A 12,518-nucleotide genomic window follows, 5' to 3' on the forward strand; every position below is an offset into this window, starting at 1 on the left:
AACGTGAGACAGCATGAAGGCATGTAAACCTCACAAGATACGCAGAGTTTTTACAACAGTTCACGCAATGAAGTTGATTTTTCATAGATACTGTGAATAGCAGATTCAGTTAAGACCAAAGAAGTAGTATATTTCATTTCTATATGCCGTAGCTATGAATCTGTGCTAGCTTGGTGCAGTTTTGTATGCAGCGAGTTAATCAGAAGCACTGCAGGGTTATTTTCACTGGATCAACTACACAAAACTTTAGTTATTCGGACTTTCGGATAGGAGTCGACTGAGACTGCTGGTATGAAGAGGGCTCTGAGAGGCAGTTGACAGTTAAGGAGGAGAATAGTATAACTCATATCAGGAATTTCTGTGGATCCATCTGTTTTTTGGATTATGCAGAGACACGCCGTGTATTTCTACCCGTCTGTGGTGGGAAAAGGATCAGCCAGCCAGTGGGAGGAGCAGGACCACTGTCCCAGCCAGCCTTCCAGAGAGCCCTGGGAGCAGCTGCAGACAGCTCGCTAGAGAGTTACATAAGGAGATTCTTCTGGTGACACCAAAAATGCTGGGAGGGGATGTGGGGGTGTTAGCTGTGAACCTTTCCCCATCTGATTTTTTTTCCAGTGGGCTGTAAGGCTTCTTCTGCAGGCACAGGAGGGATGTCTTCCCTTTCCATCCTGTGTGATGGGAAGTCATTCTGTGTTCAGGTTTCCAGAGCTCAACTGATGTCTTGGCTTGATCTGTTCCAATTTTCTTAAAGATTTGCCTAATGAGGGAGAGACTAAAATCTGCAAATTTGGTAAACAGGAAAGCAGGACTGGAAGGCAAAGTGTACTTGATGATAAACAGATGAAATCATCTGGAAAAACAGAATGGCAGGAAGAATGAATGCAAAGTGCCGCACTTAGGCTCCAGCAATCAATGGCAATAACCAGAAAGGGAAGAACTAGCAAAAGATCATTAGAAAAGGAGCTGGGCATTATGGTGGTTGGCAAGGAAAATGTGTTACGCTGCCACGAAAAAGGCAAAGCATTCGTGGAGCCTGCAGGAGATGTGAAATGATCCTTCTGCTCTACTCCATGCTTTAAAGATCTCAGCTGAAGCTCCATAACGAGTTTTGAGCAGTGCACAGAGAAGCATGTGTGAGCACGTGTGCAGGGGGGAGCAGTAAGAGATATCAGAAGGCACACAACAGATTGAAATAATAAGGTCTGTTTATTCTGAAGTAGACTAAAGTGCCGAATGCCAGAAAGATGAGTGGGAATAACCAGACCATGATGGATGGCCCTGAAGCAGCGATTTATTTTGTAACAGGAAAGAAGCAGGTTAGACATTAGAAGAAAACTTCTCCATTAGCAATGGTGACACACAGAACAGATTTTCTGGAAAAGCCATGAATTTCTTACTGATAGCTTTTAAGAAGAGTTTTCACTCACATCTGTCAGGAATTGCATAGGTAAAGTTGATCTTGCCATTTTCTTGGCTGTACCACACTGTACAGCAGCTGTCTGTGCGCATATGTAGTAATGTCACAGTGATAAAAAGAGATTTGAAAAGTAGAGGAACTTAACTTTTTAGCAAAATCTTAATACAACTGATGGTGTTCAACACCATCACCTTTAGGAATCAAATATCTAGGGACCCCTGACAACATCTGCTGTGTTATAAACACAGTATATACTTTTTTTTGCATAATTGCATCAAAAATCTGATCCCCAGCTTTACTAATCGCAGCAGTTGTGGAACTGGAAAGTTTTGCATCACCTTTCAAATGGAATTTTGAGTAACATCAAGCTAGAAACATTCTAAATTGTTATTTTGGGGTTTTTTTGAATCCTGATGTTTCATGTTTCCAAAACACATGGAAATATGACACATGGAAATAAGCAGGAGAGGTGCTTATTTCTTCGCTCGTATTTTCTTTTAACACTCAGACATATTTACATTTCAGTTATTCAGCTCCTAAATCATGCAGAGTCAGTTAGGTAATGAAAATACTGTCCTGTTCCTGATGTGTCAGGTGCTTCATTTCACCTGGCCCTTCCTTTGATAGCTGTCCTTGATGCTTTTCTTCACAGCTTTCTCTTTCCCAGCTTCCAGCCTTTTACAGCTAAGATACAGGTCTGTGATATAAAAGAAATCAAAGTTGTAATGAAATGTCTGAAGGAGAGTAGTGGAATCTACATTTAATTCATTAGTTTAATGGATGTGCAAAATCTATTTAAGTTGTTTTCAATACATAAGGCTTGTTATTGTTTGTTCTTTCTCTGCCTTAGAAGAATCCAACAACATTAGAATTGTGTCACATTTTTAGGCCCAAAAGTGTGGAACAGCTTTTAATGGGAGAGAAAATGTTTTTTGAAAACTAGAAAACTGAGCAGTGAAATAAATTGAGCCTCAAAAAGTGATTGAAATCTCCAAGTCAATATACAAAAGGCATCCAAAGACTTGTGAAGTCTGACAGAATCTCTTTAGTTTGAGGTGTCTTTCATTTTGCATCAGGGCTTACATTTTTAAAAAATAGAAGAAAGCAGTGCTGTCAGGTGAAGCAGGTTTGAAAGCAGGCTGCCTGTTCATGAAAGCCTGAAATTGTGCACAACTCTAGATAATGCGTCTTCAGCAGATAACTGAAATAATACATTTCCTAAATTGCTTGCATTAAGCAATTACTGATACTGTAGTGGAAACCATATAATTTTCTTCCTTCCTTGTAGCCTCAGCGCCGTGTCACGTTTCACCTACCAGATGGCTCCCAGGAAAGCTGCAGTGACAGTGGGCTCGGAGACCATGAACCCACGAGCGGTGCTAGCACGTCGCACCCTCTGCCCCTCGGCTTCCCCCAGGAGGAGTACTATGAGCAAGCTTCACCCAACAGCCGGACGGAAGGAGACGGCAACTCAGACCCGGAGTCCAGTAAGTGATGAACTCTGGTCATCTTAGTTGTTAAATCATCTGAGTGTCGGAAGCGGGCTTCTTTTTCAGGCAATTATTAAAACTGAATGTTGATTTTAATGTGGCCAAAGAAGCCCTATATTTCTAAAAATTTGAAGCCTGACCATTGGAAATAAAACACTCTTGAGCTGTAATGCGTTTATGGATGACCTGGTATTTTTATAGAGCTGCTGTGCTATGTGCAGAGGAGCTTTCTGACGAGGTTAACACTGTTGCCCTTACGGTCATAAATACTGTGCTGAGGGAGTTTATGCTTTTTATCGTGTTTCCCTATCCAAAAGAACTGCACGTTGTAGTTTGTTTTTACAGGAAGAACTTCTGGATGATGAGTAGGTCTGTGAAGACGCTGCAGTCTCCAGAAATAAGGGTTTCTTGATTTGTTTGTCTTTTGAGAGCAGCTATGGTATGTAGAAACAATCTCAAAAGAGTTTATCATCTTACTTCTGCCCTTATCACTGGCTTCTTATGATATTGAAAACAGTTAGGCAAAATCAAGGTGAGCTCAGGACCACACCAGAGCTACGGATACTGGTATTCCTTTCTCTGCCGTGATGTGATAGCCAGTTAGAGACTCCACTGTACTTTAGTCAATTGTTAATTGTCCAGGGGCTCTTTATCTGAATTAAATTGAACCGTGCCATTGATAAAGAGACACCTGAATGTGTGTAAGCCTCTAAGGCCTTGTTAGCGGCCTAATAAGTGATTTGAAAATACATCTGTTCTGGGCAAAACTTGGCCCAAAAGGTGTATTTCAGCTGCTTTAGTGTATCGTGAAGAATGAATCAGTAAGTCCTATGCGCTTGAAATAGCTCTTTGAGAAGGTAGTTACATCTCTGCACTGGCAAATACAGCATCCAGCAGAGAGCACTACCTGTGACTCCGAGCCGGCTCTGAGAAATTCAGCCTGGCTGTTGGAAATCACACTGCTGACTTTGCCTTGTGCTGCCCAAGACTGAAGTCTGAGGGGCTGGTCTGCACGGACGAGGGCTGTTCTCTCCTTTTCCTATAGTTCATGAACTATTAACTGGGGATCCTAAGTTTCAGACTGTTTCATAAAATTTGTGAAGTTGTATCGTTCCTGAAATAATGGCAGAATATTATTCTTTCTGAGCTGATAGACAGCTGACAAGAACCATCAGAGGTTTTCGATGCTGTGTTGAAAACATTATTCATAGTTTGCTTTTGTTTGTGTTTATCTATTTGAGACTGTAAAATACTCTTAAGAATACTCTACGCAGTCAAACTGAATGCTTCACAGAATGAGGGTCTAAAGGGCTACAAATATACACCCAGAGAAAGAAAATATCAAGTTATATATTGTTTGCTAGTTTTGCTATGCATACTCATGATCTGAACTTGTTTTCCAGCTCTCTTTTTGTTGTCTATAACTGATACTTATGCTTTACTGAAGGGAGCATAATGTACATGGCATCAGTATTTGAGTCCTTTCATGCAGAGAGTGTGGGACAGGACTTGGTGTATGAGGAGCTGTCAGAACAGGCATGTGGATCTTTGTCTTGCCATTTACAAAGAGGCTCAGGTTTTGGATTTACCAGTGCTTTTTGAGCCCAGTTTTTCCAATTTCAGAAGAAATATGGATCATGACTCTTCTAGAATGTTGCCCTAAAAGTAATAAAGCTTTGACATCTGACTGTCATTGATACATATCACTGTGTGGAGACTAAGTAGGCATCTGATGTCTTTTCAAGTGTGAAGTTGAAGAAAGTTTAATCACCTGTCTAATTACCTGACAGTTCAGTTCTAAACTTGAAATCACGGTTTAATTAGCATTTCTGTTACGTGAAAATTTTTTTCCCTTCTAACTTGTATCTTATTGAAACAGTTTAAGTGACACAATATAGTGTGATGCTTACAGTGTGGAAAGTGTACTTTGCAGTCCTTTTTAGTGTTTTGGGTTTATATTAATACCAAAATATTATAAACCAAAATATCTTGTGTGCTGATCTATGAGTGTTCAGCCTAACGTTCATTGTTTACTTGTGCATGTGTGACATATTTAGTCAATAGTGAAACAGTGAAAATCATTCTGAATTGATAGTTTCCTCTACAAACATGCTTCTAGATTTTTGATTGTTGTTTTTTTCATGTTATTTGGAGTGGCATGATATAGTCAAAGTGTTTCTATTCTTGATTCATGGACCAAAATGTTCTTAATGTGAAAAGAAAAAGGAATATATAGTCAGAAAATATGAGTAGAATTCATACAAGAGAATAAACATGGCTTTCATTCTGCCTCAAGAGCTTTAATATCTGACCTGTCTTAATCTGAAACGCTCTCTAAAACATTAAGCCTGATTAATCATCTGATGGTGATTTAGTTAAACTTTGCCTACCAAGGAGACATAGGGTTGGGATGAAACAACTTCAATAATGTCTAGAGCCTACTGAGACATTAAGTGGCTTATGAAAGCTGATGGCAGATGCCACATCACACAGGGATATATTCAAAAGTGTTTTCTCCTTGTTTTTCCTGAATATAGTTCTTATGTTTTATTTGTTTCTCTAATATTGGGAAGTATTATATTTTGGAAACTTTCCATTTATTAGCAACAGCAAAGCATTTATTACAGAACACTGAAAAAGATGAGCATAACTGAAACCAACAAAAGCCAAGAACTACTGGTAAGAGGAAGCCTTGCAAATTCACATCCAATATAGGAGAAGCAAGGTGGAAGGAATAACTGTAAGAATCAAGTTGTTAGAAAACTATGAGCAATCTAGATGTACACCTTTAAAATTAATTGACTGTACTAATTAAAATTAGAATTAGGCCATTTAAAATTATTTGTCTTCTTACTTTAGTTATCTCCTCAAAAAAGTGCAATGTGCAGTGTGGTAGATGCATCATAAGGAGGAGGTGCCAATAAACTGTCACACAAAGTAAATAGTAATAGAAAAGTGCATGTAGGTTTGTAGAGAATGTTATCCTTAAGTAACAGGACTAATGTAAATGGTATTCATATATTTTCTGCTCATAAATTGCTCAATCTAATAAGGATGCTCCAATAACTCCCTATGCTAAGGATTTTAACCATCCCACTTTTTTTTCCCCCCTCTTTTTTCCCCCTGGATTATGTTGAAATATAAAATACACTACAAATGTAGACAAAAAGTAACAAATTCTCTTTGGGTAGAATTCCCTGGCAGACTGTCTCTCAGTGGCGCACACTTAGTGGCTGTAAGCAGTAATGTTGACCAAAGGGGTTGAAAGGTACCTGTTAACGCCAGTTATGCTTGGTTATTTAATACATGTGTAACATATTTATGACACATTTTCATGCTTCACCTGTTTTTATAACCTTATCAAAATGATTTGGCTATTTTTTGTTCCTCTAGAGTATAAAATTATTTTTCTTACTTTTATTTGGAGAAGCAGAATACACCCAGTTCAGCTAAGAACTTGGACACAGTAAGAGGAATATGATTCGAGCTTTGGGGGGAAAAAAAAGGCAGAAAAACTGAAAGTAATCTGCAATTAAATAATTGTAATTATTTTGTATAAAGAAAATGGAAGTATAAACAAAGATAGTTGAAAATTAAAGGACTAGTTAATGAGGCAAATCACACTGAGATTTCAGGGTTTTGAATAGGAGAAAACTGGCATCTTAAGGAGGGGGGGTCTCCATAATGATATTTAACATTAATTGGTGACTCATAAGCCAAGAAAGCTGAATTGAGAAGGTGTAGCACTAAGGAAAGGACGGCCAAAAGGCGAGTTGATATGTACTGTAACTTCATGGTCGCTTGGAGCTGGTGTTGCCAGAAGCATCTACGGCTGCTTGTTTGCACCTTCTCTTGTAGCAGCACAAATATTTGTGGAACTGTTTGGGTGAACTGGATAGAAGAATTAATCTGGATTCAACCTCATCTAGGTGGGGAAAAAAGTTATTTTTAAACAGATCAATTCCCCAATTCCATTTGTTACATGAGGCACTACTTGTGGACAGCAAACAAGTGAATGACTAGGTGGGGAAAAGCTTATGCTGGCTTTAAGTGATCATCAGACTTCAAGAGAATTAGTCTTAAGAAGAATTAACACTGTAATCTATGGTATTTAGCCACATAAGAAGGAGGTTTGCAGAAAGGATGACATCTGTTCGTGATTAAAGATAGCATAAAGTAGCATATATTTCTTCCCTAAAATTAAAAGCACACTTTCACCTTGCCTTAATGTTTGATAAGGACGATGTTGATGAGAGCAAAGACAGGCTGATGAAGAATGATGATAATGGAACTAAAAGTCAGAGCAGGTTCAGTGCATTCATGTGGAGGAGAGGAGATAATCTTCCTCCCAGGATATCAAAACTGATAGTGTTTTCCATATTTTTCTGTAATTCTAAGACACAAGGTGTCAACAAAAAGAAGCGTTTGGTCAAACTTTGCTACTGGAAAACATTTACAAGAAAGAAACTAAGATATACGTAAACAGAAAACAATAAATGGTATTGTAGGTTTCCCAAGAATAGTACTAGATTATCTCACTTCAGTGTTGTGTATTTTTAATACGTGTATAGCTAGTCTATATAGATTTAAGAACTAATAACTATTATTCTGACATTAAGCTGGAGCATTAGTAATTAAGTAGGAAAAAACTCAGATTAATACAAGAATGGAAAAATCTCCATCATTATCTTCATTAATGAGTTTGGCATTAAAAAGCAGGAACGTGTCAATGAAATATTCTGCCATCTCAAAGCCAAGCATCACTGAAGATAAAGAGGAGGAGGTGTGTATGACACAAGAATTGGATTTTGCTAAGGATTTGGAGTAATAGCAGTGGGATGAAATCTAATAGTTGAGAGTCTTTCTCATAGGAGCGGGTGTATGTAACTAGTGTATAAATCACCAGCTAAAAATGACATAAAGAAAAAAACAACTGAGTATTCCAAAGATAAAGTATAAATCACCAGTACCTAATGTGATTGTGAAAAAATCCTGGGTTACTCCTAGCACAGGAAAGAAAAGTAAGAAAAAAAACCCCCCAAGGCATTGATGATACCCCAAGTGGCCTATTATAAATAGTGTTGGCTTCCCACATTAAAGAAAGGTGAACTCACCTTATTATTAATAACAAGGGAATGGAATGCCTATATACAGAAAAAGGAATTAATATTGGCTTCTTTAAACTGCAAGATAAAGGCTGGCTGGGGATTAGGACTGCTTTCAAGTAACAGCAGAGAATGTGGGCCAAAATGAAGCGCTGGGTTGCTTCCCAGGCAAATGAACAGGTGCTGTCTGTAAACCAGCCGAGGCCAGAAATTTGGGGATTTCAAACAAGATCAGTGAGGAAGTATAGAAGCTGGGAATGATAATGCAAACAGGTTTTAGAGAGAAGCTTGATAAATTTATGAGAGGGGCAAATAAATTGCCCTCCATAATAGCAGCAAATCTAGTTTGTGATCCAAGAGGTCCCATTTCTAGGTCGGTAATATAAAAGCTGTTAATGAATGTGTTTGCCGAGTCTCAGTTCTGTGCTAGCCCTTGGCTTCCAGTTCCAGCCCCAGGCTGGACACCGGGCCGGTGCATCACCCAGCTGGGGAACTTTGCCCTGCCACCGCCGAACACCCATGCTGGCGGGGAGCTGTGCTGGCAGCCCGGCCCTTTACAATCGCAGGGACACGCTTACCTTCACAACAGCTCGCAGTGTCCCGTAAATCTCGTTGTTGTCGTCTTGAAGAAGAAAGGGTCAGTGTTGCACACTGACGGCAGGCAGTTGAAGATAGAAGGTTGCTCTCCCTGGGGAAAATTGGCTGCATTTTTTGCCATGCTGACTTGTCTGATAATCAGAAACTCTGCAGTTGCTGAAATATACTCTTTAAACATCATCAGTAAGACTGCTCTGGCAGCTGGACTTCAGACCTCATGCTGGGGCACAAGAAAAAATAAAACTACAAAGTTTTAAGTATCTTGTTCCCTGTCCGAAAACTGAGGCTAGGAGTGCTTGCCAGCAGATATGACCTTTTTTTAATGGTGTTTTCATTTTTTTGTTCTCTCCTTGTGTGCTTTTAGTTCCACAATAAGGTTGAAATGTAGCAGTGATATGTTAATTTGGTTGTTGTTGAGTTATAAACACACTATGGCGCTTAGGTCTAATTTGAGTGAAAAAGGAAGATGCTGTCATTAGTTAAAGATAATAAATCTTGGCCTAAAATACATCCCAGTCTACCACAGCTGCCCGTTGGGTCCTTTCACTTCTACTGTATTGGGTTTTTCTATCCCCATGGCTGAACACTAATAATTAATTCAGAAAGTGCTGAGGTAATTAATCTTTCTGAGGCAATAGTGTTTGATTGATCTTCTACCTTTAATCAAATTAGCTTGTACGTAGGTGGGGAAATGTAATGGCTGACTACGGTACTGTACCACTTTGTGAAATGCCAACCTTTCCGATGACCTCCTGAGAGCGCGCCCATGAATCACGTATATATAAACCACCACAGCAATCATTAAGTGGCTGTTTGATTTAAAAGATGGGGAACTGGCAGAGATCAGAATCAGAATGTGCTCAACATTCACATTTTAAAGTATGTCTCCTTTAGAAGTGCAACTTTTTATCTTCATGGCATATGTTTGAGGGCATTGAATGTCACAGGGCTGACAACTTGTGTGGATTTTCCAGATGTTTTAGCTATCTTTCTAAAATAAAATAACTGTCTAGTCATAAGCACATACAGTGAAGCAAGCCAACAGAAACTCCTATAAAACTAAACATTATGATATTCTTGATTTGTTGATGACTGGAGACTGGAGAGGGGGGAATAGGTCAGATTGGAGAGGTGAATTTACAATGATACAGATGAGTGGCTTTTACAAGCGGATTTTAACTTGTACTTAAGAGGATACAGATTGCGTATTCAGAAATAATTCCATGATTTAGTAATTTGATCCCTGAGTGCCTGACTTAAGAGTTATTAATGCAGCTGACATAAAATGGAAAAAATGGACAAAGCAAATTAAATGGAAAAATGGAAAAGCAAGAAGATTGTACGGCTCGGACTCTACCAGTCAAACACAGCACTATAAACACAGACTCTGATTTTTAAAATCTATACTTTCTGTGAATAAGGAGCACTTTCTATAAATTATTCTAAAAGTAAATTCTAGATATTTTATTGTTGATATCAGAATGTAATGCCTCGGTGTACATTTCCTACTGTTCAAAGAAATGTGAGCTAAAAGCAAGTTTTCCAAGAGGCACCATATTCTTTCATGCAAAATCAATGGGGATTGATGAGGAAAATCAATGGGGAATATCTGTTGAATTTTCTAGACTACATACTGGGATGAAGTCAATCAGGCAATAATAATGTGTTTGTAAATACCTTCTAATGTTACTCTTGACTGAGGTTTTCATAGAAGTTACTTTGTATAAAAAGATTAGAAAGAATAGCTCCACCTTGCAGTTTAGGAATCAGTCATTTCTTGTGAAATAATAAGGAAGGCCTTAAAGTGTTTGTTTTGTGGGGTTTTTTTAATAATAAATGAGATCTGACATCTATGAACAGTGATTTAGTGGCAGATGTTCTGTGATATATATTTATGTTATCACTTAAACTGACATGGTAATGGATAATCCTGGTTTTTTCTGTTTGAAGTTTATGAAAGTTTTAAAATATAGCAAGCAGCCTGATAGGGCAGAGGTGGATAGAAAACAAATTTCTTCCCTCTAGTTTTTCAAACTCCTTTTAGATCTGACTAGCTGTCATATTTGCTGTAAATAAAGGCCCTGAAGTTTGGCTGGGTAAATGGAATCTAATTTGGAGCACCCTGTATCCAGGAGTGTATTAGGGCTTTGATGGTTACGATAGCTTGAAAAATCACAAAGGGCACAGATTAAAACGGAAAGTTTATCTGGAGTGTATGAAAGCTGAAGTCATTGATAGAGTTCCCTTCTGATGACAGCTTTGAAGACGAGTGTATCCTACGTATCTTAAATCTAGTTATGGATGAGATAGAAGTTTATCACAGGGAAGCAGACCTCTGCGAGCAAAGCAATCCCTTATCTTGTCCACCGGGTTTGCAAATGACAAGTGTGATGCCTGGGCACAAGTGCCAGGCGGCAGCGGGAGTCCAGGATGGCAAAGTCACCCCACTCCAGCGAGGCTTCTGTCTGAGGGAAGCGGTGGCCAGCTCTTGACAATAAGCCTTTCTTTGCTTCTAATTTTTATTAGGCCACCCACACAGTAAGATAAAGTTCATATGATGTCTGTGTTTCTATTACTTATGAGCCACAAAGCAAATAATTTTATGTCCTTCTCCTAGATGATACAACTTGTTTTCTTTTTTTTGTCAAGTCAAGCTGATCAGTGTTCCGGAGGAACTTTTAGCAATATGAAATATTAAGATGTTTCTTAGCATCTAGTTCCTGTTTTAAAAACAGAAATATAGACAAAAAAAGTATATAGTTTAAGCCATGTGAAAAATTGCATGATTATAATTTCATTTGAAGTATCATAATTTATTATTTATTTCACTGTGATTAATGAAAAATGTATCAGGAAATATATTTAATGACTGTCTGAAGCTACCAATCTGTCTTAGAAATTAAATGGAAGAATTGTATTTATTGAACAAAGAAGATTCCCAACTGACAGTGCACTTAAAATCACAACATTTGCTGAGTCAAATCAGATCAAGTCAATAAATCTAGTGATTGTTGTCCTTGTTTGTGTAGAGATGTGAGCATCCTTTTATTTTATGTTTTCCTTTTCACTGGGATTTTGGTAGGGAAATAGGATCCAATCTTGTAGTATGCCTTAGGAACAGCTTGAATTTTTGTTCTAAAAAGCTCATGTATATCCATATATTCCTGAATAAAGGTGATACGTTTGCCTGTACTCTTCAAATGTCTTTTAGTCTTCTGGAAAAGAAGCATGTTTTTAATAAACTGCTGTTTCTGTATTTTTTTGAGGTTTTGTAATCTGCGTTGTGATCCTTTTATTTTCTGGATGCTTTTTAAACCTTGACTTTGCTGTAGTAAGGTCAAGGTAAGGCTTAGAAACCCTTGCACAGGCTCTGCATCAGGGGAGCACAGGGCTGGTGTCCTTGGTATATGCTGTTGATCCAGCCAGTATAACACTAGTTTTTCTTCAAACCTATTGTTTTACATACATATTCTGAAAAATAAAATATATTTTTCTGTGTTGAGCTGGAGAGACCTAGACAAAATATTTATGATGATACTTGGGGATTTATATTACATCAGGGGTTGAAATTCTCACCTTTGTGTTTAATACCAATAATGTTGCTGCTTTCTAGTTAGTGGCAGGACTTTGTATGGGTTGTGTTTTATTCAGAATGCTGTGTGATTCAGTACTTTTGTAATGAAACCAACTGACATTCTAGGTGTTCATAAATGTTTTCAGAGTTAACTCTGACTCTCTACATGGCTGATTTCATCAATGCCAGAAGCTCCTCTCTCACATATCCCTTTCATAATTTTCATCCTGCTCTCACACTATCTTGGTTATTTGTACATATCTGTTCCCATGTTTCAGTTTGCATTAGGTGATAAAGTCCCTGGATTACAGACAGAAATTTTGCTATGTATTTGT

The 12,518-nt window shown here is 38.2% G+C and overlaps 1 protein-coding gene across 2 annotated transcripts in view; it reads left to right on the top strand.

Annotated features, from left to right (window-relative positions):
* PCDH11X (protocadherin 11 X-linked) overlaps nt 1-12,518 on the top strand; it is a 515,112-nt gene that overhangs the window by 374,254 nt on the left and 128,340 nt on the right. For both annotated transcript variants that reach the window (XM_074882809.1, XM_074882810.1), the window contains one exon: nt 2,706-2,904. In XM_074882809.1, coding sequence (XP_074738910.1) covers nt 2,706-2,904 — 199 coding nt within the window. The remainder of the gene's footprint in view (nt 1-2,705; nt 2,905-12,518) is intronic.

This window comes from Strix uralensis, chromosome 13 (assembly GCF_047716275.1).
Source record: "Strix uralensis isolate ZFMK-TIS-50842 chromosome 13, bStrUra1, whole genome shotgun sequence".
Lineage (NCBI taxonomy): Eukaryota > Metazoa > Chordata > Aves > Strigiformes > Strigidae > Strix > Strix uralensis.